Source organism: Tinamus guttatus, unplaced genomic scaffold, assembly GCF_059628265.1.
Source record: "Tinamus guttatus ecotype Peru unplaced genomic scaffold, ASM5962826v1 Tinamus_guttatus_pri_ptg000060l, whole genome shotgun sequence".
Classification (NCBI taxonomy): Eukaryota; Metazoa; Chordata; class Aves; order Tinamiformes; family Tinamidae; genus Tinamus; species Tinamus guttatus.
This window is the reverse complement of record NW_028288594.1, coordinates 9,760,177-9,787,877: the sequence shown is the minus strand read 5'-3', so window position 1 is coordinate 9,787,877 and position 27,701 is coordinate 9,760,177. Positions and strand designations below refer to the sequence as shown.

Here is a 27,701-nt window from a genome sequence, read left to right as displayed (position 1 = left end):
GTCTGGCTTGGAAATGTTTCAAAATAGAGTCTCCATTTTGTTTCTTTCCTGTATTTCAGAAAGACGAGAAAGCCACAATAGCCAAGATGAACCGTCAGCGCACGAATTCCATCAGCCATAACCCACCACACTGGGGTGTTGACCGTCCCTTTTATAACCACCTCGGAGCTCACCAGGTCTCCAAGGAGATGAAGAGAATGGTAATGCATTGTTTTATGGACATTAATTACAGCTCTTGTTAATACAGCATCATATATCTTCCCCACACACACTTTGTCTGAAGGTTTTTGCAGCCTAGCGGGCATTTTCCAAATGGCAGTGATATGGTCTACTTGAGTACAGAAATAATAGCTGGTACCTCTGAACGTGAGTGTTTGTGAGATGAGGCCCAAGGTCATTTGAAAGGGCAAGGGAGGCAGAATGGCACAAAGAAAGCTCTTTTGTCCTACTTGTCCCACGTTCTGAAAACTCATCCAGTCCGACTGAGAAGCCTTTGACTATCTGCTAAACTGCTCAGTAACTGCAGCATTCAAATGGCAGGAGATATAAAGTCAACTAGTCCATGACAGAGTTCAGCACTGCAAAGATCTCTTATTTGCATTGTAGCAGCCAGGTGCCATGCACCTTCTGCAGGCTATATAGCCACATGTACTCGTGTGTCTGCAGGAACCCTTCAAGAAAATAGCAACTCTGTCACAGGAATTATATGAGATGCCACTGTATTTAATTCTCAACAGTACATTCTAAATTATAAGGACTAATTGGCTTAAGAGAGCAAGTGTCTCCATTTTTAACTTATATCCCTCATTCTTTCTAAATTAAAATAGGTAAGTATCTGTTTACTAACACAGTCAGATTGGGAACACTTTTATGGCTCCTTTTGGGTAAAGTTGGAGATGATGAGATCTTTGTTTCATCTTCAATAAAAATGAAGAAAAGAGAGTTTCATTTATGATAGGCCTTTTGTAGTAATACTAGTTTTTTATTACTTCTGTAATAACCTGCATAATCATAATGCTCTGTGAGCATTAGATTGTTCATCTGTAGTCAGAATTCTAAACAAACAACTTTCTGTGTATCAGGATAATTTAGGACTAAATTAAATTATATTTACCTTAGTCATACATGGGGATGTCTGTCAGATTGGTAATGCCATAACCATTTGAGGATTGCTAATCACATTCTGTTAGATATTTTGCATGCACAGCATATAGCTATGTATCCAGTTTGGAATTTACTCACTGAGTTTTCAGGATATTTGTGTTCCCCCCTGCTGTTCATTAGGGATGAATGAAAGTTGGAGGCCCTCTGTACACAGGTTATCGCACTGTTTTCACACTTCATACACAGTCAGAAGTAGGTATTGTCCATTTTCTTGACCATTTCTTGCCCAGTGCAAAGATCCTGTTCTGGTTCATCAAGACCCTAGAGGTGTTCAAATAACTTTTTAACTTGAGATTCGCCTCCACAGCTTTTAACATTTTTCAGCCTAGCTATAAGCCACTCACTGCATATGGTTTCTTCTAATGAGAAATGCTGGCACATTTATTAATAGTTGGTGCTAATATTATTCAATCACAATATTATTTTACAATGCTAAGCTGAATTTCTTAATCTCCATAGCAATGCTTCTTTCCTTTCTCAGATCTTCAAATGAGGGTTTCTGACACAAGCATACGGATCTGTGGAAGTGTGCATTTTTTATGTGGGCTTTTCAATAGGGTGCACTCAATAGGCGTGACATTATTAGGAGAGCCTAATCACACTAGCAGATAATTATAAGTTTCTTTGAATAGCTTTTAGGGGGTTCTTGTATCCTCCTGTTCAGAAACAAGGTGTGAGCATGCCAAATGGTATTATGCTTCCTGGTGTTAATTACAGTTTGCTATGTCTGGCTGGTTATTCAGTTGGAAAAAAACATAATTATTTATTGAAATATCAAGCTGAGTTCTGAAAACTTTGCTGCCCATTGCTGGTAGGAGGGAAGTATTCTTTTCTTTTTTCTTTCCTTATCTTGCATCCTGCCTTGCAAAGGTATTTACCTTTTTATGAAATCAGTAGCTCAGAAAGCTTCTCTGGTCAGGAGGCTTCTATTACCTCTTGTAGGAAGTTCTTCTTGGAAAGGCTGATGTTGTCTGTTTTGAATGGGTCATACTTTTTTCTGAAGCTGATTTAAACCTGATTTAGATATATTACTACTTATTCTCAACTAGACTTTTTGTTATTCTTTGTTTGCCTTTTTAAAAATCTGCCATTTGTAGTATTTCCTAATGATGTATCTTTGACACCCTATGGTCAAAGCTAAAACACGCTGCTGTCCATGCAGTGGAAACCATTTTAACATCTGCTAGGTGGATATTTTATTGATTAGATCATAGGAAAATTTTATCAGTTCTCATCTGTTTCCCTGTCTTTGGATTAATTAAGTGCTAATTTAAATATGCATTTCCTTGCACCACCTGGCCTCGTGTACTATGACCTTATTTATATGTACTCTCTTGCATGGTGCTGTGCAGTTGTTGTGTGTGCTTAAACATGCCTATACATGTACACTGTCTACAGACTGCCTGCTAGAAATACAAAATACAAACCAGCAGCAGGGGAGCAGAAGTACAAAGGCTTTTTCAGCATTCCTCTGGGGTGGCATATCATTGATCTTGATAAGCAGCACCAGCTTTCAAAGCTCCTGAAAATGTGTTCTTTGTTCCGCTTCACCCACCTCTCTCCAGCCTTCCTGTATACAATTATACGTTGCCTTTTCTCTTGAGAACCATGAACATGTAGGGTTGAATTAGTGAAAGAAATATGCCAAATGTAAACTTGCATTTCTTTGTAAACCTGAAGCTCCTTAGCCTTCTAATCTCAAATCTGCTATTTTTAAAGGTAATCATCAGATACTACGTCAGGTGCAGGGAAATGTTACAGTGAGTTGCAGTTGCCATGTGTTGGTATGTGTATGTAAGTACATTTGTGTGCAGGGAGTAATATGAAGGGTTCCCAATGACCCAGATTTTGGTCACAGAATGTTAAACATGTTGCAAGGTGAAAACTACCATTATATAACTGAGCCATTATATTTAACGGAAAAGAGAGGTTTGGAGCAATTTCTGTTTCCTTTGAAGACTGGCCCTGGTAGTTGTCTCTACTCTGAGATCTCTACACTTACCCAACAGCCTCTCTGCCTTCCTCCTCTGCTGCTCTGCTTTCCAGAGCATCCCAGGTCCTTCTTATTCCCCTGCTGTGCGTTAGTGCTGGACCTTCCTGCCATGCAGATCCTCCCAGGAGGAGACAGGGAGCAGGAAGCACCAATGTTGCCATGGCCAATCCTGCCCTCTCCTTAGCCTTGCTCGGAGAAAGCCAACCCCAGGGGCCTTGCTGAGTTGTGCTGCCATGTCAGAGGTTTCCCTTACCCTGTGCCCCACCTTGAAGCTTATTATTTTAGAGGGTGAGAAAGAGCTTACTCAAATACCATGGGAAAGCAACCTCTGGGCTGGCAAGTTCTGCTCTGACCCTCACCCCGTGGGCCTGTGCCATTGCACAGGATGCTGTTTTCAGCATGAAAAGTATAGAGTGGTTAAAAGGTTCCTGTGATTGCTTTACACAGGCCAAGCAGACAGAGGGCAGGTACTGGGACACAATTAGCTTTGTGGCTATCTGCAGAATATGAAAAGAGCCAGAGAGCAGCAACAGAGATACTTGCAACCGCTTTCTCATTTTATTGCTTTTATAGTACATTTTCTTCTTTCCTAGACAAAAGCAGGCAGTCCAGGACTAGTTACCATCTGCAGCTCATGGAAGTGCAGACTTTTGTAGTGTTTATGATGCACACAAAGGCACAGAGTTCCCACAAGTCAATGTACACCAGCCCTGCATTCCCCATGTTGCCAAGGTCTAGTTTTTAATTGCAAAAGGGTCAAAAATAAAACCTACTTGAAAGCATTTGTGAGTACAGGTGTATTTATAGCTATAAGAATATTTGTACACTATGAAGAAATATTTTTCTTTTCCCAGTATAGATCTCAGAGTACTTTTATAAATATTCATGTCTTTTAGACTTTTAGAAAGAATAGTTGTACCTCAGTTTTCATCAGCAAAACAAGGCTGCAGAAAGAATTTTTTTTTTTTTTTTTTTTTTAGGAAAGGAAAGATCCGAGTATTGAAATAGTGGATAAACTGAATAAAATTTATTATAAATAACAATAAAAAAGGCAAAAGTAGATACCTACCAAAGTGCCAGTGCCGTTCTAGATGGTGGAATGATTCTCCTGCATCCTTTACCCTCGTCTGCATTGGCAAAGTCTTACTTGGAAAACCATATCCAATTCGGGAATGCAATAGGAGGACATGGATTAATTGAAGATAGTTGAGCAGAGAAAATTGCAGGTTGAAAGAGTTTCAACAATGTGACTAAGAGGAAAGGCTGAAATATTGAGTTTGTTTAGTCTAGAAAATAAAAGACTGAGTAGGAACAAAAGTCTTCCAATACTTGAAGGGTTGTAGGGACAGAAGACAGTGATAAATCATTCTCCATGTCTACAAAGGACAGAATGAAAAATGATCTTCTTAATTTACTGCAAGGAAGAGCTAAGTTAAGAAAAAACTTCCAGATGTAAGAAATAGGCTATGTAAGGAACTTACATAACTCCTGATTTTAACATTTTACTGATTTTATTTCAAGATTTTTCAGTCTATGGGAATATAGCAAAATGTGTAAATATAATCATAATATTGTAAATATTATGTAAATATAATCATAATCATGTAATTGCATCCATATTTGGGGAATTTATAGGGAATAAAGAATATATGATAGACTTAAAGACAGGCGAAGTTTCCAGTCTAGGTTGCACAGAACGTGGAGGTGTTTTCTTATTTCTCTCTCCCCTTAGAGAAAGGCCATACCTGCAGGCTATACCTGCAACACTCCTGACAGATTTTTGTTTACCCTTTGCTTAGAAGCCTCAAAGGGATGGAAATCCCTCAATCTTGCTAGGTGTTCTCTTCAGCAAGTTAATTATTTTACTTATGTTTAACTTCAGGCTTCATCTTTTCAGCTAAAAAGACAGTGCTACATGAGCTCTTTGCAGCAGATAGAAAGCAGTTTAATCTTCTCCTTGCAGTCATCTTCTGTGTATTTGAAGACTATCACCATGCCTCTCTCCAACGTTACCATAGCTTGGGCTCTCCAGGCCTGTGCCCGTTCTCCAGTGGGCACTTCCCACGTCTTCAATAGGAGGCAGTGCTCCACGCTGAATGCAGTGCTGTCCAGAAGATGTTGAACACTGCCTGGGTCTTACAGCCAGAGCTCCTCCTGGATGTCCCAGGATGAGAGTGGCTTCCTCCACCGCAGCATAGGAGAGCCCAGAATAAACCATGGGCTCGGGTCCATCATCTGCGGCGGTCACACCAGTAGTGCCCAGACTGTCAGAATAATTGCCCCAGCAATTTTTCAATTTGATTTTCATCTCAGAAATTGTCTAATATTTTAGAAAGCATCCACTTCAATACAGATCATATGCCACAGTGGGCAGAAGTCAGCACTTTGCCAGATGAGATGGTACTTGGAGAACTAAGTTTTGATGCAGCTGGATGCTAACTGGCTTCTAAAAAAAAGAAACAAGAGATGTGGGATGAAATCTAGCAAGCCATGCAAACTCCTGGCCATGTTTCTCAAGTCTGGCGTATGTCTATTACACTTATTTTGCACTGGCTAGCAGGATTCAGCAGCTTAGCCTGTCCCACTGATACATGTCTTGGGGAAGGCTTGCTGTAAAAACAGGTACCTGTAAGTCCATATAACCAAATGTGAGCAGAGTTGCTAATGTGATTACTGAGCCTGGTTATAGATGCCTGGCAGACTTGCTTTTATTTCTTTCAGCTACTGGAAAGGTCTAACATTAGGAAGTTTAGGAACAGAAAGAGGAAAACTTGAAGATCTGCAGTACTGATTTCACTCTGACCATGTGCCTGTTGTGAGTCCAAGTACAATTTACTACACATTTAATCTCCAAAGAAATTGTGCATGAGGTCAATGTTAGTTACAAAGTAAAACTTAAATTAAATCCAAAAGGGTTTCTACACATGACTGCATGCAGATGTTAAAAATGTAAGATAAAGTTTAAAAATACCTCCTGGAAATGATTAGTGCAATGGAGAATAAGCTTTTAGTTCAGGTAGGCACTGCCTGATTTGTTGTGTGTTCTGTGTTGCCCAAAGCTGTGTGCACGATGTGGTTCATGATACTTGATTGTTTAGTGTTTACTTTCCAAAGAAACAAAGCTCATCTACAAGGCTGGCCATTCAACCATAAACACAGTTCTTTGTACCATTCATCTTGCTTATAATCACAGAGTTCTCTCTGCATGTTGCATCACATCACAGCTTATTCCCACCCTCTGTTGTCTCCAAGTTGCCTGTACAGTAATTTCTCTTGTTACTCGGAAATCAAAACTAAGGAACAAATGCTTCAAAGAAACAAACCTTTAGCCAGTTCTACTCCAAAAACAAAAAAACAAAACAAAACAAAAAAAACCCACTTCCCTCCCCCCCCCCCCCCCCCACCACCTATTAGACACCAGAAATTACTACAAATTTCAAATAAATCTCAGTGGGGCAAGTTTTTCTCAGACAGTAGTGCAGTCCTATCAAAGGGAAATGGTTTCTACTCCATGAGTGAGGCACAGAAGGGTTCACACTCCTTCTAAAGGTTTTCATTTAACTTGAGGTCACCATTATCCTCTTTTCCAGCAGTCATCTGCTAAATCTGGTAATAGCAACATTGACGTCAATGGAGTTGGACAGAGGCACCAAATAGAGAAGAATTTGACCCACTATTTTTTGCTGCCATTGTGGTATTGAGAATCCCCTGAACTCTTGCTTGTTTAATAAGTAGAGAGAAACCCTCAAGCAATCTGTTTTGCTGTAGAAATAGGAGGAAATTGTTAATCTAGTCTGGATTTGATATTGTCAATTTGCTTTTGATAGCTCACTAACAGTGAGGGGAGGAATCCTGTCCTCCGGTTGTGCTATATGATTGCTTTGATGCTTCTACAAAGAGGCTTTGCCTGATTCAGATGTTCTGTGTTGTCTCACTTATAGCAGTAGGAGCCATATAAAACATTATACATTGCTTGAATTGTTAGAGGCTTCATGCAGTTTTATATCCTCATCTGCAAACTTAAACTTTATTTTATTTGGTCAGGGCTTGTAATCATCTTCCATTAAATACTTTAAAAGGAGAATAGCAGTCAGCACTTGTGTGCCTAGCTATGCAATAGCTGATCTGCAGCTGCTTTTGTGAAAATGGGCAGAGTTTAATATTTGCTTGGAAATTTTGCGTTGATAATTTCCCCACTCTTCCATACCCTGTTCTTGAATAAGCTGTAGTCATAAAGGAAAAGGAGGATTGGCTCAAGACATTACTAAAAAGTGTCAGCCAATCTTCAAGTGGGGCTGAATTCAGCCTACAGAAATAAAGATACTGATTAGCACACTTCCTGCGGGGTCAGTGGCAGCTTCACACAGGTGGACACAAAAGATGAAACGGTGGTGTTTACCAGAATGCTTCCCAAAGCTTTCTGAAATTTACAATAAGCTTTAATGATAAAAAGGGTGCAAGTTCTGCAAGTCTGGGTTTGATTTTTTCAGTTGAACAGGTATGGCTAGCGCCCATGAGAGATTTTGATTAAGGCTGCTTGGTTTGCATTCAGACTGCTGTATGGATGAGCTGGGTGTTGGGATTCAGAGGCTATTTAACAGTAACTTCTGTAAAGTTTCTGTTGTCTTTATCATCAGCTGGAGTGTAGAGATGAAAGGACAAAGATTAAGCCATCAGTGAATAATGCAGAACATTTCTAGGACTGCCTATTTTTAGGTCTTTTCTGTTTTTCAAACTCAGTTTTGGTAACTGATGACAGTGATGCACAGAAAAAAAATAAAAAATAAAATAAATTTCACTTGCAAACACAGCCTTTCCACTACAGAAATTTGCATGCAGAATTCACACAAAACTGGGAATTGTCCGCAACCTGCACCTCTTTGTGATCCAGAAGTTAAATCAAATTAAGGAGGGACTGCCTATCTCAAAAGCAACAAATTCCGCTCTGTGGAATATAAATCTGATGGGCCGAACATATTAATGGGCTTGCGCAAACCCAGTGTGCCCAGGAGGGTCTGTCTACTAAATCACTGATAGTAGAACAGAGCAGAGCATGCAGTGTAGAAGGCTGAAAACCTATTTATCAGATGGGGTGGGATGCAGAGAGAGGGAGCAGTTGGGTTTTCCTTTAGCTCGTTAGCATATGCTCCAGCCAGGGAGGACACACTCATATAATCTGCTTCATAAACAAGTTTTATGCCAGATTGTTGTTCTGCACTTAGATGCTTGCTAAATATCCTTCCTATCAGAGTTAGTATTTTCTGTGCCCTTTTTTTTTCAGAGCTCTGGTGAAGGAATTGTGCTATTTCTCTCACTTGAGTGATTTAAAGTCCTTCAGGTTTCTTTCTGCTCTTGCATCTAACATTTATCTTCATAGCCTTGCCTCGTTGGCCACAGAGACAAAGACAGAGTGCCTAGCACTGCCGAAAACAGAGGTGAATTATCAGCTGTGCAGTGAGGCTGTACCACACTTGCTTTTAACTACATCTTCTCTCTGCTCATAAAGCTTCTTTTCTGTTTTGCATGGTCTTTGCCTCTGAGAAACACCTTTGCTTTGCAAGTTGGTCTGGCTTCCTGCAAAACTGATTTTGTCCCTCGTCTTCTTGATCTTAAATCTAAAGTTATAATCTCTCTCTTCACACCAGTTAAGTCATTTTTCACCTTTGTTCTTAACATGAACAAAGGCGTGTGAAATGAGTTTCTTTCTCATCTTTGCCCTTACAATCTTTGCTAGAATTGCCAGTGACGTTTTTAATGTGGAATCCATGCTTTCCAACCATGGATTGGTTGGAAAAGCCAATTAAATGGCCATGGAGCTCATCAGCCCCTCTAGAGTCTTATTTCTGGAGCTAAATGAAAAGGTTAAAAGGGAGATATATGTTAAGACTCTTCCACATTTCTTTGCACAGTAACAATATCTTAATGATTGCAGCAGATGTTCTGAAAGTTGGAATTATTATTTCTAATGGTTCTTGATTTGAAGCATTATGGTATGGCAGTCACCTTGTCATGGCTTTGACAAACAATCTATCATTCTATTTAAGGAATCTCTCTACTAATCTTCAGAGAGAAGGACTTAATTTAGAAGTCAAGCAGAGAGAAGGCGGTCATATGAGCTCTTAGCACAATAGATACTCATAAAATGTCCCCCATAAATTTTAAATCTTTGGGACAGATGCGATAGTGTAACATTCACTCTTTCTCCCTCCTTCACATGCCTACCTCCACTGAGGATGATCATTAACAGTAAGTGCTTGTAAATTCAGAGCCAGCCCACCTACCATAACAATATACTTTTTAAAAATCTTATGAATATAGAAAAAGAAAAAGCAGGTCTGATCTTTGGTAGGTGCTACTGCCTTTGAAGGAGCCAATTCAGCTAAGTTTCAGTTAATATTCCTGAAGTCAGGGAGAGACCCGTCTTTGTCTCAGAGCAATTATTGAATGTTATTACTTTTACATTTAAAATCACATGGCAGAATAATGCAGCCTCCTGGGGGAAGGGGTAAGAACCTCCCTCAGTATCAGGGAGATTTAAAATGAGATTGAATAAAAATTGCATGAGATCCTATACGCAACAGCCCATTAGTAATGCACTGTGATAAGAGCCTTCTTACGCCTTATGCTTCCTTATAGAGAAAAGGAATTTTGGCCTTTCCAAGGGCTACTTTATCACCATGGTTGTGGAGCTGTTCTGGAGCTCCTGTGAACTCTTATCTGTCTGATTCTTGTAGTCGTCACCACTCTTCTTAGTCTTGTCTCTACCAAAAAATTCCCAGCCTTTAGCTTGTAGCGCCCTAGAAAGCCCTTGGCACCACTCTGCAATTGGCTGGCACCAATCCATGAGAAGTCAAGAAGGGAGGTAGATATTCAGCTCCAGAAATAGGCTTCTCCTTGCCCCTTCATTCCCCTTCTCCTAAATGAGTGTGCCCTGATTTTTATGTATTGCATTTCCTGGACATCCAGGTTTCTGTTTATGTGTTGTCAGTTTTGGCACAGTTTTGGGCAGCTCAGCCCTTGTCCTGTACCTGAGGCTGGATACACACAGCTCGCCAGCCTCTGGTAGGCAGCAGTCAAGACGATCTCAGGTCTGCTAAGGGAGGCTTTCTGGATGTGCTCACCGCAGCACCTTCTGTTACTTCATTTTTCTCGGCCTGGAGATGTTTCTGTGTGCAGGAGGTAGCACCATGTGTTGACCCCTGCACTAGCACAGGGCGAATCGCTCCAGCGGCACGGGCGGATGAGTGGCTTTAACGCCAGGCTTAGGAGTTGAGGCAAATCTGTGCACACCATGTCTTTGCAAGATCAGTTGTGCTTAGTGCTTGCCCTCTGTATAACACAGACCGTTGTGGTTCATGCAGAAAGCCCTATGCTGAGCCAAAGGTTATTTAGATCAAAGCGTTTTGAGTTCTCCAGAAGCTAATCTATTGGTAGCTGCACCAGTGCTCTTTGTGTCCAAGCCTCAGGCAGGAGGAAGGACATAGTATTAGTGAAGACTTCCAAGTGACCCTGATGGGCCAAGCATGTCCTCGGTGTAGGAGGAGGTGAAAACGCATTTGTGAGAACCTAGGGGGGAAATCTCCTTCCCAACCATAACATGGTGAGCACGTGAACCTGTGTGTGTGTTATCTCCTTCACTTAAAAGGAATCTTGGTATATACTTAAAATATTGGCACTTTAATGGTCTGGTCATGGCCATATTATTGAGCCATATTTTCTTTGTATCTTAGCAAAATATTTCAGCAAAAATAAGAAAGATTTCCTGTAATAAGCTATTCCTTTTTTCAATAAGTTGTATTTGTGTTTTTTTTTCCCTAAAATAATCTTGCAGACCTTTCTTCATGGCAATTCCATTTTTGGAAATTTTGCACTAAGAATCTTTCACACAAAATGGGAACATTTAAAGTGAATCATTTAATTTGCCTAACTAAAGAAGTTCCTACTACGTTTTATTTTAAGCTGATTCTCTTAACTAAAGTTCAAGTTACTCTTAAATATTTAGTCTTGTTAGATGAAGATCCGTGAAAGAAAATGTAATAATCTTTTCTTTTTTTGCTTTACCTGAAATATGCCTTTTTGGAGTTTTTAATTCTAAATACCAGTTTAATTTGAGTGACCAGCATGAATAACTTTTAGAGTTTTAAACACAATTTAGTATTTCAAATTGAACAGCTGGATCAATTAATTCTATATTATTTTAGAGACTTTCCTTATGACAAGCTTGCTGAGAGAGATAAGTAGGGGAGAATCCAGTTTCACATGGATCGAATGATCACTCATATAAATGGCCAGTTTACATGAAGCTAATATATATGTCCATGCTTGAAATATTATCCAGTTGTGCTTGCTGTTTGGACGTTTGTCTGCTGAGGTTTTTTGTAGATTGACTTGGTTGCCCTATATCCTCAAACTTGAGCTCCTAGAAGGCAGCAGTTTGAGATCTGTATTTAGCTTCAAGATTTTAGTGGAAGCAATGGTTGTGCAGTTGTCCATGAAGATCAGAATATTTTGGGGGACCTTCCAAATAGAGTTAGTCATCCAGTTCCCATGTTGATAAGCTTGAAAATGTGAACTTGATGTCTGTCTAATAAGTAAGTACAGTCTGTTTTCACATTGGTCCCTTCCCCTTAGTTGCTGGCTGGTAGCTATTCAGCTATTTTTTTTTTTTTCCCCAGACTAACTGGCACTGACACCAGACAAATTAGTGAGCATTTTTTCTCCATGATTAATCAGTGAGCCTTCTTTTTTGGCATTATGTTTTAACATTGCTTAGAGGATAAATAAATAAATCAGATATTCCTGACAACTGTAAAATGATTAAGCAAAAAATAACTCCACACAACAAAAAGCTGAATGATCCCTTCAACACTGTTTAATGTGGAATCAAAAGCCAATATTTTGTTTGGCTTGGATAACTGGACATGCTAACTTTGAACCAACGTTACTATTTCCTTCTTTCCACTGAACATCAGTCTGCTGGTAGTTAGTACATGGCACCAAGAAACTTACGTTATCTGAATTTCTGATAGTTTGAAGTTGCAATTTCTACTTTGAAATGTAAGTTTTAGTCTGAAACTGAGTGCATAAAAATGGAAATTTCTCGCTCAGTGAGGCACAGTCTTGGCTGTTGACCCCATTATGCCTCTCGCAGAGTCACTATTTTATTAGCCACCTGCAAGGTGAAAATCTGTTCTCAGGTAATACCTGGTCCCTGTTCTTGGTGTCACACAAGACAGCTATGGGAAGACCTTTGTCAGCAGGTTGCTACTTGCAATTCAGACACATCAAGGAAGGGTCTCAGTTTATTCCCCCAGCCTGGTACTGGCTGCAGTTCCCGCAGCTGGAGTGTCTTCATGTGCTCGAAGCATTTTTGGCCTGAGGTTCCTGGGAGGAAAACAGAAGGAATTTGTCGTGTCTCCCAGCTATGTATCTTGTGTTCTTTGGAGCTGAAGAGAAAAGCTGTGCTTGTGTATTTGACCCTGCCTGTCAAATATGTGAGCACCATTTTTCTGTGAGCAGTTAAATTTTTGTCAGGATTTCAGAGGGCAGATACTGGCCTACCCCATGTAAAATGTCTGTTTTCATGCTGTTAGATCTATTACGAATGCTAATACTAACTATTTAAAGATATCTATCTGTACACATTTTTCTGTAAGACCTTCTGGCTACTCTTAAAGCATGGGGGACCTAAATTGTATACTGATGTTACTCAGTTCAGGTTGTCCTGACTTACATTTCAGCTATTGCAAAAATTATAAATAATTTGTGCATTCTTATTCAAGAAAACACACTTTGGGTATGCATACAGTGAGGGGAGAAGGAAGGGTACTCCTTAAAATTCCTATGAAAACTGCATGCAGCTTCCTTCATCAAGCTAAATTTAGAGGTGGAACTTGGTTGAATGCAACAGTTGTTGTATGTTATCAGTCTAAATTTTGTCTGAAGAAAAATACAGTGTCAGTATAATATCAGCATAATTTCCATTATAGCATTTGTGATGGTGACCCTTTTGGTTAAAAAGCATAAATAAATAAAATATAGGAAAAGACACCTCAAATAATGCATGGTAACAATCAACTGATGCATTTCTCTTATCTTCACTTCCAGAATTTTGTATCTGAGGATATGTATTTTTATAAAAAAAATGGTCTGTCTGCCTGATGACACAGCAGCACAAAATATTGCCTCGGGTTGGTAAAGTTCCCCGTCAACACCTAATAAATGAACACACTGAAAACTCCTCTCTGAAATGCTGTTCTTCAAAATACCTGGTGTTTTCAAGGTCAGCCTGTTTCCTAACTGTTGTGTCCTTTTCCTTTCTTTCAGGGTTTTGAGGACCCCAAGGACAAGTAAGCAAATTTACTTCTTTAATACATCATTATGTTTCCATATTTTGTTTCTCTCTTATTAAAACAAATACCATAAAAAAATAATGCGCAACAGACAAGAATAGTGCTTGGAATGCCCAGGGTTTTCTCCTGGAGGAAAAGCCAGTCTGAGGGTGCTGTATTGACTGGTGTGCATTGAGGATTGCCACTGCCCTGAAAACATTTATTTGTTTGGGTGGCTCTTGGTCCTGAGAACAAAATCTACCTGTGAAGGATGTTTTACAGTGTTGAGCTTTTCTGATAAGAAATGTGTACATGTGTATGTGTGTGTGTGTGTATATATATGTATACATACATATATATGTATATATGTATATAGTTTCTGAGCTTTGTTTACACATATAAAATGGAAAATAATATATAAATAAATATAGCGTATAATAATAAAGTATAATAAAATAGAAAGTAATATTATGTATAAATACATATATATTTACGTAAATAGACTCTAAAACTGTTGTTCATTTTAAAAAGAAAATTCATACTTTCATGCTCTAAAATATAGGCACATGAAATCATTTTCCCCGTATTTTTCATGTATAGCATTAAAAAATGGTAAAAGTAAGAGTTTAGTAAAAATGGTGTTGAAAAATTGCTTTTGCAGGGAAAAAAAATCCAACCATGCTTATTTTTAACTTTGGCATCTGAGCATAGCGAAAGCATTTGCAGTGTTGAAGGTGTCTGCAATAGTTTCTTATTCGGTCCCAGAGGATGCTGTTAGTTGTAACCTCGCTCAGGGTGGGCTAGGTGAACGTAGAGGAGGCTGATGGGGAGGTGCGATGGCTCCTGCCAGCGTCCCCGGCTGCTGGCCAGGACTTGGGGGACCTCTGCGAGCGAGGGCACAGAAATGCTCTTGAGCACCCTAAAAATCCATCTTTGGGAAAATTCATACCATGAGGCCTGAGAAGTAAGAACAGCTCTCCAAAATCAACCAGTGTGATGAGTCGGAGTATGACAGAGCTAGCAGAAAGCATGAGGAATCCTCCTCTCCTTCCCTTGCCCTTCACTGCAAACTCAGGTGCCACAACATTTAAGTTGCATGTTCTGCCGGCAGTACAATGTGTCTCAGGAGACTCGCTGGGTTTTCTTGTGCCCGTGGCTGCTGTGAACTGTGTTGATTTTAGATATACTTTGGGCAAAAAAGAACCAACATGTTACAACAGAATAATCCTTAAGAACATAGAAAAGTGAAGCATCCCTCATGAAAAAGGATATTTCCCTGTAGTTCATGCAAGAGAACATAATTCAGTTTCCTCAGCCTACCAGAGAGTCACCTAGGAGTGAGGAAACATTGAAGCACCTCCACCATTGCCTGAAGGACTGTAACAGCTCAGCTGCATCCTGTAGTTTGAAGAGGTTGCATCAATGGTTACAGCCAATGCCTTCATGCTGGCGAGGATAACGGTATATTTACCTGTGCTGATTTGGCCCAGCTGCTTTGTGTGATGCAGGTTACAGAGTTTTTGCATTTCTGCAAAACTTTGTCCAAAAAGATCCCCTAACAGGAAATGTGTTGTTTAAAATAAGATATCAAAACCAGGTCAAGTGCGCAGTCCAGTACCCTTGCACGCAGAAACGCTGAGCGTGTTTTTGCCGACAGCAGAAGGAGATGTAGGCATCACATCTCTGGAAAAGGCATGCCAGCATCCACATTTAAATGCTAGATCTAAATGCACATTTAGCTCTTGAATCTAGCATGAAGCATTTAAAATTATGGCCTTTATGTAATCCTGGCACCCTTCATGTGCAGAAGGTAACTAAATCAGCAGGCAGCTCTTGGGTTCTCCACAGCCAGCATCGCTGGGGGAATTGCCAGGCTTTGCGCTTGCAGGCAGAGCACAGACGTAGCTGCAAGCTCCATTTGGGCTCTTCCTGTCCCTCGCAACCTTTTTCTGCTGGCTGCATTTAGAGAAAACTCTAAATTAATAAAAATGTTCCTGAAAGTTTTGTGTAAGCTTGAAATCCCACTACTATGATGCCCATAAGCATTTCCACGGGTGTTTTTCGTTAGCCCCTCCAGGCCCTCAGCTCTTACTTTTAGGTGCCGCCTCTAGGACACATCAGTGCTGGAAATCATTGTCTTTCCAGTCAAAGTCTTTCTGGATTTGCAGATTACCCAAATTTGCTGCACACCAATGAGCTCAGGTAGAGCTGGCAGAGTACCGAGCTGCCAAAGTTACCTGAGCACCCTAACCCTAGTTACCCTAAGCCACAGACCCACAGGGCGATGAAGCATTAGAAATATCCTTAGTGCTATAATAACCTATTACAAAACTAAAGACCACTGAGGCCAAAAACTTAAGCAGGGTTTTTTGCTTCTCTTCATGTCTTCCTGAGTGACACTTTTTCACTGGAATTTTAAATTTAGCAGAGGTTTGCTAAAATGCTGAGCCAGCTCTTTCTGGGCTCTCGGGGAAAATATATTGTATCTCTCCTATGTGGCATGAAACGACTAAATGTGAGTGACCCGAATGTGTAAATAACTAGGGGGATCTTGGAAGGTTTTCTCTAAAGATGAAGCCTAAGTGTTTGCTTGTTCATTTTTGAGAGTCCCAGGGACAGAACTGTGAGGACTGAGGGGAAACACGTAGCATCTTTTTGAATGTTTAAGCAGATGTGCTTAAACAAAAAGCATCTAGAAGTAAATTGAATGCCCTTTCCTTTGAGGGACAAAACTATGTTTAGTTTCAAAGTGGAATATATGACTATGACTGTGACTATATTCCACAATAAGTGGAATTAAATAGCCTCAGAGTCCAAAACTAAAAGCAACTCCTTTTCCCCCCAACCCTCCTGAATTACTAAAATTTGCTAATAGACCAATAAGACATTGGGACAAAATCGATTTGCATTTGCCACACTGTCACTCAATAGCTGTAGACGATGTCTGCTTGAGCCACAGACTAATTCCACTTCCTGGCGGGGCGAGGGGAGGTGGCCTGGAAACATGACAGACCTGCTTCATTTTTCTTTTGGTCAGGGAGGCACACAGTAGAGCTGTGGGCACTGACTGCTTCAAAAAATGGGGTATGGTATTGCGAAAAGATTTTGGAGAGCCTTTCATTTGAAAGGAGGTCTTTAACTTTTAGAATATAGTCCCTTTTTATTTGGGAAGCTGTTTTGAGCAGTCTTGGCTTGCAGCTTAATCATACGTGTAGATGCCTGCTAGCTACATGCAGTGTTTGTGCTTGTGTGTCGTTACGCTGCACAAGTAAAACCAAGGGGATGTAGCTGGGTAGCTTTTCATTTTGCTCGTCAGTCTTTAGGCTCCTTTTTTTAAAGAGTGCCTAAGGTGAAGGTCACGTAACATGACCTATAAGCTGCTCTGCCATCATGGGATTTGTGCATGGAAATAGTTATCCACTGGAATACGCCCCAGCACAAGCTCTATGTCCTTGGCAGTCATGCAAGCAGAGCACGGAAAACAGCACCTCAGTATTAGCTTTTCATTTCTCCCTATAGCTAAGTTGAAGGCAGACCGTTAAAGTGACAACATCAAATCATTAAAATACTGTTACATTGAAAAAGTAACTAGAGCTTTTGTGGGCAGGAGGGGTAGGCCCTTCAGATTTCCTGGTAGCACAGGATGCCTCAGGGCAATTTGAGTTTCAGTGTTATTTTTTCAAGCATTTTTGAAAATGAGCCCCATTTTTCAGAAGCTGTAACAGAGCATTGGAAGCACACTAGCACTGCCGGAGGTTATTGACAATTGAAAAATCGCATTCCACATTTTTAGAAAGTAGAATCTCATTTCATAGTGTCTTTGCTTTTGCTACTTCTTTTCCTAGCTCCAGTGTGTTAAGTAATTATCTTGTATAAGTGAACAGAAAAAAAATCTTCTTGCTTCATCCTTCCTACACTTGTAAATGACTGTGCGAGAGGGAGAGGAATCAAGCCTCATTTTTCCCCCACATTTGTTTCTATAATCAATATAAATCCTCAAAAGTGGAGAATTGTTCAAGTTCATAAGTTTTTACAGCAGTATTTACAGAAATTATATCAGGACACAGGGAATGTGCAGTTTTCATGAATCGTTTTGCCAGTTCAGGCAATAATGGATACAAGAGTATTGAAATGCAAGAACAACAATGCAGGTGGAGGGCAACTGTTGACTGCTTTTAGGGAATGAAGCACCGTAAAGAGACTTCATGGAAAGAAAACAGCTCCATGATGCATGCAGTGCAGAAAACAAGCAAGTAAATCAAATCTTTTTACTGGTGGACTCAGGACTGGCAATGTACTCTGAAACTTATACCATGTTCCTCTCTGTTCACAATCTGTTTTCTAGTTAGAAGTTGTCACATGTGAAGGGCCAGTAACCTTGTTATGCAGTGAAATGGTAACATCTGGTAAAGGGGATAATTGTCATGTGTTCTTTTTTTCCCTTTTCCTGACATCTCAGGAATACACAGGAAAGCATGAACCCTGAAGATGAAGTCGATGAGTTTCTGGGCCGTGCCATCGATGCCAGAAGCATTGACCGGTTACGCTCTGAGCACGTGCGCAAGTTCCTCTTAACATTCAGGGAGCCTGACTTGGAGAAAAAGGTAATGTGGTCAAAAAATCATTGCAGCAGGTCAGTCGGGCTTCTTGTGAGGTCTAATTTTCCTGCATAAGCTGAAGCTTTTATTTCTAAAGGAAAGTTAGGTTTCAGATGTTGGGAGTAGGGTTGTGTGCTTAGAAAAAATCTGTGACGTTGATCCTCAGGATACTTGAGCTGTCTTCATTTTAAACACTTTTTTTTTTAAAGGGAAAAGCTTTTGTTAAGTATCTAATATTAATTACAGTTGAGCTAATTGTTTTATCATATTATTTAGAAATGCTCTCACAATCAGAAGAATTATAACCTATTGAAAAAGCAGACTTTTGCAGCATTTACAGCTACTCAATGAATCAGTGTTGGTTTCAATAAAAGCACAAGCATGTAATTTTCCTCGGTTACTTCCCCTTAATTTTATAGCCAAAAACTGTTAGGGAAAGTAGCAGTTCACCTGTTCTGAGCATCTTTTATTTCATGGTTCAAACAGTGAGCCCATCTGTAATGAGCACTGTGCTTCAAGCTAAATAAAGCATCTTGGGAATCGCATGCCGCTCCCTTGTGACTGATATGTTGATAAGTAGTTGGAATGAATGGCTGTGTGAAAACTGCTGTGTCCTCACACTATCATTAGGACCAGCCAAGTCGTCTGCACAAAAACAGAGGTTTTCTCATTAGCAGCACTGATTCCTGTTGGAGGAAACTTCCCATGGAAGAAGTGAATATCTGCCAGTGGTGACCTAGAATTCTGGTGTCAATTAACCAGATTCTGTCACTCTCATGTAAGGAACAGAGGATGAATCTCCTTTTCATCTCCCTGCATGGGTTTCTTGCCTGGCCTTTGCCCAGGAAGAAAGGGAGTTTGCAATTTTAGATGTTTCCTATGAATGGTGCTTTCCAAGGACATAAAAAGAATCTGAGTAAGAAGTTTTTGTAGGCAGAAAGTGCCTGGCTGTGTTTCCCATGCTAATGCAACTCTGTTCACTTTCTTGCAGTACTCCAAGCAGGTGGATGACAGGTTCGGAGCCTACGTGGCTTGTGCCTCCCTAGTCTTCCTCTTCATCTGCTTTGTTCAAATCATAATCATGCCACAGTGAGTATCTTTTCATCCCTTCGTTCCCGTCTGCTCCCCTCCTGTACTCTGCCCTACTTCTCTTTGTTTTTTTCTTGAGATTTCAGAGCACCAAGGGGAAGGGAAAAATCCTTAAATAATTCATGCTCAAGTGATGCATGTTGCTTACTGTTTTCACTCATTTCTAGAGCAGAATTAACCTTCTCACCAGCATGTATGGATTTCTGTTTTGCCAGCATGTTTTCTCTTAAAATTTACCTCCATTTTAGGAAACTACTGTAATATTTTTATAAGCCCATTGAAGACAGATATCGCTGAGCTGGAAACATTGCCTATGAGTGCCCAGTATACATTCACAACATAAAGTTGGACTCTCCCCTAATATAAACGCAATAGGCCAGTGTGGTCTCTGCTTTATGGATGAAGTTTAACTTCTTACCTATTTATTCGGCTAGAATCAGAATACCAGTGCAAGAAAAAAAAGTTCAGAGGCAGTTGAGCTACACATGCCCAAGTTGTGGACAACTCATACTCGGTTAGAAGGCTACGATCATTTCTTCCCCAGGCAAGACAGGCACCAGAGAGGACTTAAGCTTCTCAGGGATGTGGAACACAGGGCCTTTGGACCGCTGCAGCGTAGTTCTTTATGTGAAAATCACATTGTAGTTCACTGGGTTTTTTCTGTCAATAAACTCTGCAGATGTGGTATTCATTCTCAAAGAATTCTTGTAAAAAATCCTCCAAATTAAAGCAAGCTAATATTTTCCAGTGCTCTGGTTTAGGAGCAAGGATATCTCCTTCACTGTATACCACCGTGCTGGACATAAATTTGGAGTTAATATTTTTTAATTTAAAGAACAAAATCACAGAATCTCTAAAAAAATGTTCACCTTCATTACAAGAAAATGAAAAATTGTTTGGAGAGTCCTGATACTCTAATTTGTCATTACAACTGATTTCTATTTCTCTTCACACCACAGTTATTTTCAGAGGAGATACTGGTTTGTACCATTCAGATCAGGCATTCAGAAAGTCATAGAACTGTTGTTAATGTTTGAGGTCACACACTCTCCCAAGCAAGAGAGCAATCACTCTGGTCACACAGGAAAATAGCACCAATAGAAATGTGCTGTATAAACAGATGGGTCCATTTAGGGAAAGAAGAAATGAAACTGAAAGAAGCTCAAAAATGAAATCAGATCAAACCTGGCACTTAATGCAATAATGACCAAAAGTATTCTTGAAAAGTTTGCCCTCATTTAGCAAGGATCTGCTAAATCAAACACTTTGGATTTTGCAAGTGGATGTCCCTGCTTTGAATTCACACTTGAAGAGGCCCCTAACAGCCTTTGTGTCGCTCATCAACCTCCCTAAGCAGCTGCCAAGTTATCTCTGTAAAACCCAGTTTAACATCCAGAATAACAATTTAACAGTTTCTGATCTGTGACAACCATATGGCTGGCTCTTCTGCATCGCACAAGAGCCAATGCCTTTTGACAGTGTGGTGTAAATGTCATGCTGGTCAGTCTGCTTCCACATGGCAGGTGGAGTGGTAGGTTTTGTGGTTATTTTGTTTGTTTTTTGCAAGTTCTTCAACATCCTTAGGCAGCTTGGCTAGCTGAAAGATAATTTGGTTGAAGAGTAAATACAGTTTAACATCTTATCTGCAGGTCAGATGTATTTTCCACCTTTTGGCTGTTCTCCTTTTTATTTCAATTGCATTGTTTAGTATTTTACTACGGATAGCAATTAAGCAGCAGGGCTTCATGAAAGACACAATATGGAATTTGAATCTGAAACTTGACACAAAATGGCAGTGATAATTTGTGATGATAAAGAGGAATAGCTTTAATGAATTTCACAAAGACTCAGGCAGGGAATTAGCAAGTACAATTATCTTTGTAGCCATGAAAGAACACAGAGACCAGCTGGCTTTGGCGTGGTTAGCCTTAATGTCACGTTGCAAGAACGCTTCATTTAAATTATGAACAAAGCAAACTCCTGGGAGGGGGCCTGTCCTTTCACACTGAGACCAATCATTGGCAAATTGTTGTTGAATATCTTAATGATCAAAACACATCAAAATGCAGAGTACAAGAGTACAATGTTGGCCTCAGGTCTTGTTTGTACTTCAAAAGTGGAAGGAACAGAGAAAAAGGAGGAACCTCTCAAACTGACCAGGCTAAAGCTGTTTCTCCTAACTACCCTCTTGTCATGGTGTCTCCCATTCTGTTCAAGAGACAGACATATTCTCTACATAGGAAAGCTGCTTAGTTAACCCCTTGGGGCTCTGTCTCTATATGTTTCCCCATAAAAAGTGCACGGTTTCCCAACTCTTCCAGAGGTACTACTGAAAGGCCAAGGAGAGGGTTTGCAGGTTTCCTTCCCAGGGGTCTCTTATCCACAGCCAGCTTGGGGGCTGACCCACCGCAACAACTTGTTCTGTGCCTTTGCAAACACTCTGATGGAGGTGATTGCTACACAAGATAGAATCACAGAATCGTTATGGTTGGAAAAGACCTTCAAAATCAGCAAGTCCCGTCACCCTCATGCCTACTACATGCACTGCTCAATGCTCAGCAGCCTGCAGGAGTAATCGCTAACAGGACAGGGTGTCTGTTGGTATTCCTGGCCCCTCATGTCTCCTATTTGGAGAGCCTGTGCAATGTGTCATAGCTTGGGCCCATGCCATGCACTCAAGAGTAGAATCGTAGCCAATCTATATGGTGTTCATTAAAACCAAAATCTGCTTGATTTCAGCTCTACGTTCATGCTGGGTTTTTACCTGACCTGTTTCCTGATCCTGACCACAGTGGTGTTTGTTTCGGTCATTTATTCCTGTGTAAAGGTGAGCAATGTTTTTTCTTTGTAGAGCCTTTTGCCTAAGCTGCCTGGATCAGTAATCTGTTTCTTAAGCTAACAGAGCATGTTTTGTTAGCCGTCCTTTCTGCACTATGTGATAAGGGTTACAGAGAAAAGCTTTTGATAAGGCAGAATGAACTGCAAGCAGATGTTGGGGTTGGCATCTCTTTAGCACAGCAAGAAGTAATCGCTCTGCAGATCTGCATGTCTATTAAGTCCCCTGCAGGCACTCTCATATTGATATAAGAACACGTTTCCCAATGCGGAACAAAACACTGACCATTCGTTTCCTCCCTGTAAACTTCCTGCAGAGTAGCCTGTGTACTGTCCCCTGCTGCATATGCATGTTTTGGTAGGCAGATAATCAGAAGCAGAATATCATCAAGGAAAAATGTCCTGGGGGAACATAAAAGCCATAAACATATATAACTTTATCGGCCTTTCTCAGATGAGTGTTCAGAGCATTCAGCATTTAGTAAGTTCTTTTTTCCAACTGGTGTCCAATAAGCAAAGAAATACATAGTGAAAAATCTGAAAACCTTTTAAATATCCTTAGCGTTCTGCAGTGAAATGGCAGTCAGTGGTCTTGGGAAAGGGGATGTGTTCATGTTTTTCAGTCAAAAGTATTTTCATTGAGACTTTGATCCTAGTTGATTGTATCTGCTGCTTTGGGGATCCTTCCATGCTAACCATGTCTGAACCTGGAAAATGTTCATATTCAGGTACTTTAGCCCAAACTCAGTACCATTCCTCAAGAGCTTTGAGCAAAATAGCTCAGTAGCATTTTGTTTCCTGCAGAAGAAATAGTCAAGTAATTGATTGTGTCAGGCAGATGATTTGCCTCACTTTAATTTTCTTCTCTGTGTCACTTTCGACAGTTGAAGGCGGGTGCTCTTGACAGACTTGCACCTTTCATGTCTTTTTGATTTTTGAAAGTAGCTCTGAGTGTTAAGCTTTGCCTTCACATTTAATAAGTGCTATGAACTGTTTCTAGTGAAGGAAGCTTCAGGTTATGTTTAAACTCATAACTCTCTGGGCTTCCCTTGAGCTCATGAACATTTTAAGAGAGCCTAGTTCACAAGTGCAGCACCCCAGCAGCCCTGCTTGTTTCCCTTTCTTGCTTTAAGTCTTCCTTGCTTCTTGCCAGTAGAACTTACCCAAGCCAGGGAGAACAGTGCTGATGGGAAGACTTGGGTCCCCTGAGCTGAGAAACACTGCCCAGCAGTGCCTGGTTACCTTTCGTGTGCCCGATGCACACGAGGGTGCTCCTGAGTGTCCTTCCTATGTAGCGCGGCGATCTGCAGCTCATGAAAGTGGTGACCACAGCGAGAGCTCTTGGTCACAGGCCGACAGGACGCGGGGAGGCAGCGCAGGGTTGTGCCGGGCCCGATGCCGCCGCCGTGCCGGGGCAGCAGATCCCAGCACGGTGCCCGCGGCGCGGGAGCCCCGGGCTCTGCGGCATCGCGCTGGGCGCCTGCGGCTGGGCAGGCTGCGGAGAGCGCGGCTGGTTTCCACCCGTTGGCTTTTATGAGCTTAGATTATTTCCACAAAATGACAGCACCACTTGTGTTTTCTTTTTTTATTAAGTGCATTTTCTAGTATATTTTTTCATCATTCGAAGTTTTGGGTTTTGGCTTGGGGCGTTTTGGTTTGTTTAATGTTGTTGCTGGTCTGAATTAATGATTCATTTAATTTAAAAAATATTCAGCCCTGGGAGGTTCTTCTGTTGTGCTTTCTTTGCCTTTAACTTCTGAGCTCCCATAGAGGAGTCTGTCCATTGGGGCCCGTCACCCAAAAGCAAATTCCACCCCACAGTCCACATTTCAGGTTTTTGAAAGAGCAGTATATAAACCAGCAGCTTACAAATCAGTCTTTGACTTACGGCAGGATCCATAAAGGGATATTATTGTTGTGTGGTGCGGCCTACAGCAGAAGCCTCTGGAGCAGGATCCAACATTTTGCACATATGCATAAGGAAGGCACATTTACAGATCCTTTAGATGAAATTTGAGTCAGGGATATCAGAAACTACGTAATTTGTTTGTTTCACAGTCGGATGTGGGATGGGAAGGCATGTGTTTTACATGCTGATAATTCCATACAAAGTTGGAAGGCAGGTGTTCCACCCAGGAGATCAACAGAGGCATAACTTTTGTCCATTTGCTGTGTTATCACATGGTTACTAGCTCTTTTTTCTTACTCTTTCTAGCTATTATGGGAGATTTTTCATCCCTCTTTTGGCCTCTCCATCTCTGGCTTTGACAGTTGCCAGCAGGCTCTTTCTGGACAGCTTGATTACATTTTATTTTCTTTTGCTGTCATTATTATCTTCTAGTATGAAATTCTCCACGGACTAGAAGTTGATCCTGGAGTTACCAGCCCAGCCAACTTGGCTTTCCAAGTTTCTTCAGCTGTAACAAACAAGAGAGTCCCAGTTTGTGCTTTGATGCTCAGTGAAGACTTGGCCACTGAGGGATGGCCCCACTGAGGGGCCATCCCAATAAAATCTAAGGTCATGGGAATTAGGGTGCCTTCTCAAATATTCCACTGATAGACATCTGTTTTGCTATCAAGTTTGTGTTTCTTCTAAAATCCGTAACTTTTGATGTATACACTGCTCTGTGAAATTCAACTTTTTGCATGTTCCTAGGAACAAGTGGGGGAGCAAATCCAAGTTATTCCATACGAGAGAACAGGATTTTAAAACAGTAGCTTTGCATAGGTCCAGTTTGCTTACCTGTTACTCTGTCTCTCAAGGCTGGGTAGAAGTTCATACAGTTATGCGTTTTTTTCGTCTTCTGAAAAGGGGAAGAAACCCTCTGAAAATTGGAGTGCTTTTTTATAGACTAAGAAAATGCTGTGAAATAAATTATCTAACTGGACTTGCAGCTTCAGGTTGTCTGGAGATGTTTTTTACTCCAGAGGCATCTTCATTTACTCCAAAATGACTCAAAGACTTGTATTACAAATTGAAAAAAATCAAAACTTAAAGATCTCCTACTTTTATTTGTTTCACCACACAGCAGTAATTGTATCCAACTGGTTTTCTTTTGACCAAAATATATGTTAAGAAAATTGAAAGGAGAAATATTACTCTCCTGTCAGTGACCAGCTGTTGCTGTAAAGCACTGTTTTATTTAGTGTGCTTCTTGTCATGCAATTGAATGGAGATTATGGATTAACTCCCGTCTAACACTTGTACTTGTTACAAACACGTTTTCATTAGAATTGAAGTGCCTCTCCTGATAGCTTTGCGTGATGCCTCAAGGTTGGTTCAAAGTCAGGATTTTTGGGGATCTTTGGGAATAGGGACTTGAGCCAGGATCCACAGCAAAGCACCCTCAGGTGCTCTTATTTAAGTGCCTGATTTTCCAGCAATTGCAGCAAGAGGATAGACCCATATGTGCATTTGTGGAGCTTGGCCATGAGGCCCTAACATGAGCCTTGGGATGGCAGCAGGATATGTCACACTCCTCCAGGCCCAGCCTCTATCTCCTGGAGCAGTTTAAATGACGCCTTGGCCTAACTCCTGCCCTGTCTCAGTTTCTCCATTTGGCCAGTGAGAACAGTGCTTTGGAGATACTGTGATATTAATTTAGTGTTTGCAAGAGTGAAATACTAAGTGCTAATCATTACTGTCCTACAACACTATTGCATAACAGCTCATCCTGTAAGGATAAAAATCTGCTGCTAATTCCCTATTTCCTCCTTTTGCGATTTCTCCTTTTCTTTTCACAGAAATGTATTTTGCAGATTTGGCTGCTTCTTTCCCATTTAGCCTTTTATAAACACAAATCTGCTGACTGAAGCTGCATATTGAAATCCAATTTAATCAGCCCCCTGCAATGTCCCTTGAATCCTAGCTGCTAGATTAGAATGCCCGATTCCCCTCGAATGCAGTAAAATCAGGAGCAGCGCTTAGACTGTGGATTGTCATGACAGCACAAAAAAAAATGCATATTGTTTCTGGTTGTATTCAGCAAACATTTTCTCCAAATTCCTATGGTCACTGGAGGTTTAGTACTGTATCATATTTGTTGGGTGACATGTACAGTTCCCACTAATGTCACTGCACACTAAATCAGAGGATGATACGCTTTAGGGGATGAAGATCATCACCTGCTTGCCATGGGCCAGCAGGTACCGTGATACCGTATCTTGTACTGCAGACTCTTCAGGTAGCAATTTAGAAGACCTTACACGGGATGACAACTCATGAGTATAAAAATCCCATAAAGGCCAGGGAGGAGGAAAGCCCAGGGGTGTTGTCCTGCATCCCAGCAGCGTTGGGAATCACTTAGCTGCTGTCCGTCTTGGAGCAGCTGGGAGAGGAAGTATTTTGATTCTGGTTTATCAGCAGAGTCAGTTTCTATATCGGCAAGGTTTATTGGTAAAAAGAGAGGAGCTTTGTTATGTTTTAAATCAGCTGCATGTGCCTGAAGGACTGTGTCAGCGTTCAGTGGATTGCCGAGTTTCAGTGTTCCCCATCTTCTCCCACCACCGTTCCCGTGTAGCAACGTGCCCTTTCCTCCTAATTCTTAGCTGACTTTCTGTGTCTGCTGCTAGCAGGTGAAGTCGGCGCTTGGGTATCTCTGGCCGTGCCAGCCCCTCTTTCCCTCTGGAAACGTCCCCAGCTAATGAGCGTTGCGGCTGCCCAAAGCTTCCTAATTGCGTTGCAGGGCTGCTGTGTGGGAAGCCAGGCTCTGACAAACCGTTGCCTCTCTGAAGATGCAAGAGCGAAGGATAAAAGGCAAAAGCAACCTTTTAATAGAAACATTAGTCATAGCTAAATTGCAGCGCCGTGTCTCTGTGCTGCTCGCTTCTTTGTGCCTCTAAAAATACCCTCTGGTGGCTTGCATGTTCGTGCAGGGTGCTGATGCGGGAGAGCTGGCCTTGGGGAAGAACCCAGTGGACTCCAGGATGCCCTGGGGATGCAGCTCTGAACTTGCCCGGGGCCAGTGATGGAGGGTGGACCAAGAGGGGCTGTTCTGCTGCCGATGGGGCTGCCTTGCAGGTGCCGTGTGGGGCTCTAGGGGGGAGACATTTGCGTGGCCAGCAGCGTCTCCCCCCTAGAGCCCCACACGGCACCTACAAGGCAGCACCGCGCCGGCACGAGCAAGAACTTGGTGCCCTCCCTACCAACAGCTCCCTGGGAGAGGCTATTTCGGGAAGCTTGACCATTGCCCTCACCAGAGGGTATTTTTAGTGCTCTGCGGCTGGTGCTGAGTGCTATGGACAAGGCAAGGCCAGCTGGTATTTCCAAGGCCTCTCTGTGGGAGTGTTACAGATCGTGAGATTGGCCTGGAGCTTTCAAGAGAGTGTTTCTGAAATGCTATCTGAAAGTGCTGTGATACCTTTTCTTGACAAAAGGCATCCAAGAGATCTTTTCTTTCATCTGTTTAATTTTTGATCCAACAACTTAGAGGCTGGAGCTCCTGGTTATTTCAGTTGCAGGTGGCTCATGGTCTGCTTCCCCGGACAGTCCTGCAAGCCGTGCTGTCTCAGCTCAGGAGCCAGCATTGCTTTAGGAAGGAGTAGTGAGGTTTGACAAGGAAGCTGGGCTGTGCTGCCACGTTGCAGCCCCGTTCCTGCCTGTGCCCCACAGTCTCTGTCCCTCATCATCCTCCTCTAGCCCCTGGGCAGCAGCCCTATAAACACTGGGGAAGCCATAGGCAGCTCAAGTGC

General features: G+C 41.4%; 1 protein-coding gene across 1 annotated transcript in view; it reads left to right on the top strand.

Annotated features, from left to right (window-relative positions):
• Positions 1-27,701, top strand: part of ADCY5 (adenylate cyclase 5) — a 203,288-nt gene that overhangs the window by 161,569 nt on the left and 14,018 nt on the right. The window contains exons 8-12 of the mRNA XM_010221202.2: positions 60-200; positions 13,484-13,506; positions 17,948-18,092; positions 19,078-19,175; positions 21,915-22,002. Coding sequence (XP_010219504.2) covers positions 60-200; positions 13,484-13,506; positions 17,948-18,092; positions 19,078-19,175; positions 21,915-22,002 — 495 coding nt within the window. The remainder of the gene's footprint in view (positions 1-59; positions 201-13,483; positions 13,507-17,947; positions 18,093-19,077; positions 19,176-21,914; positions 22,003-27,701) is intronic.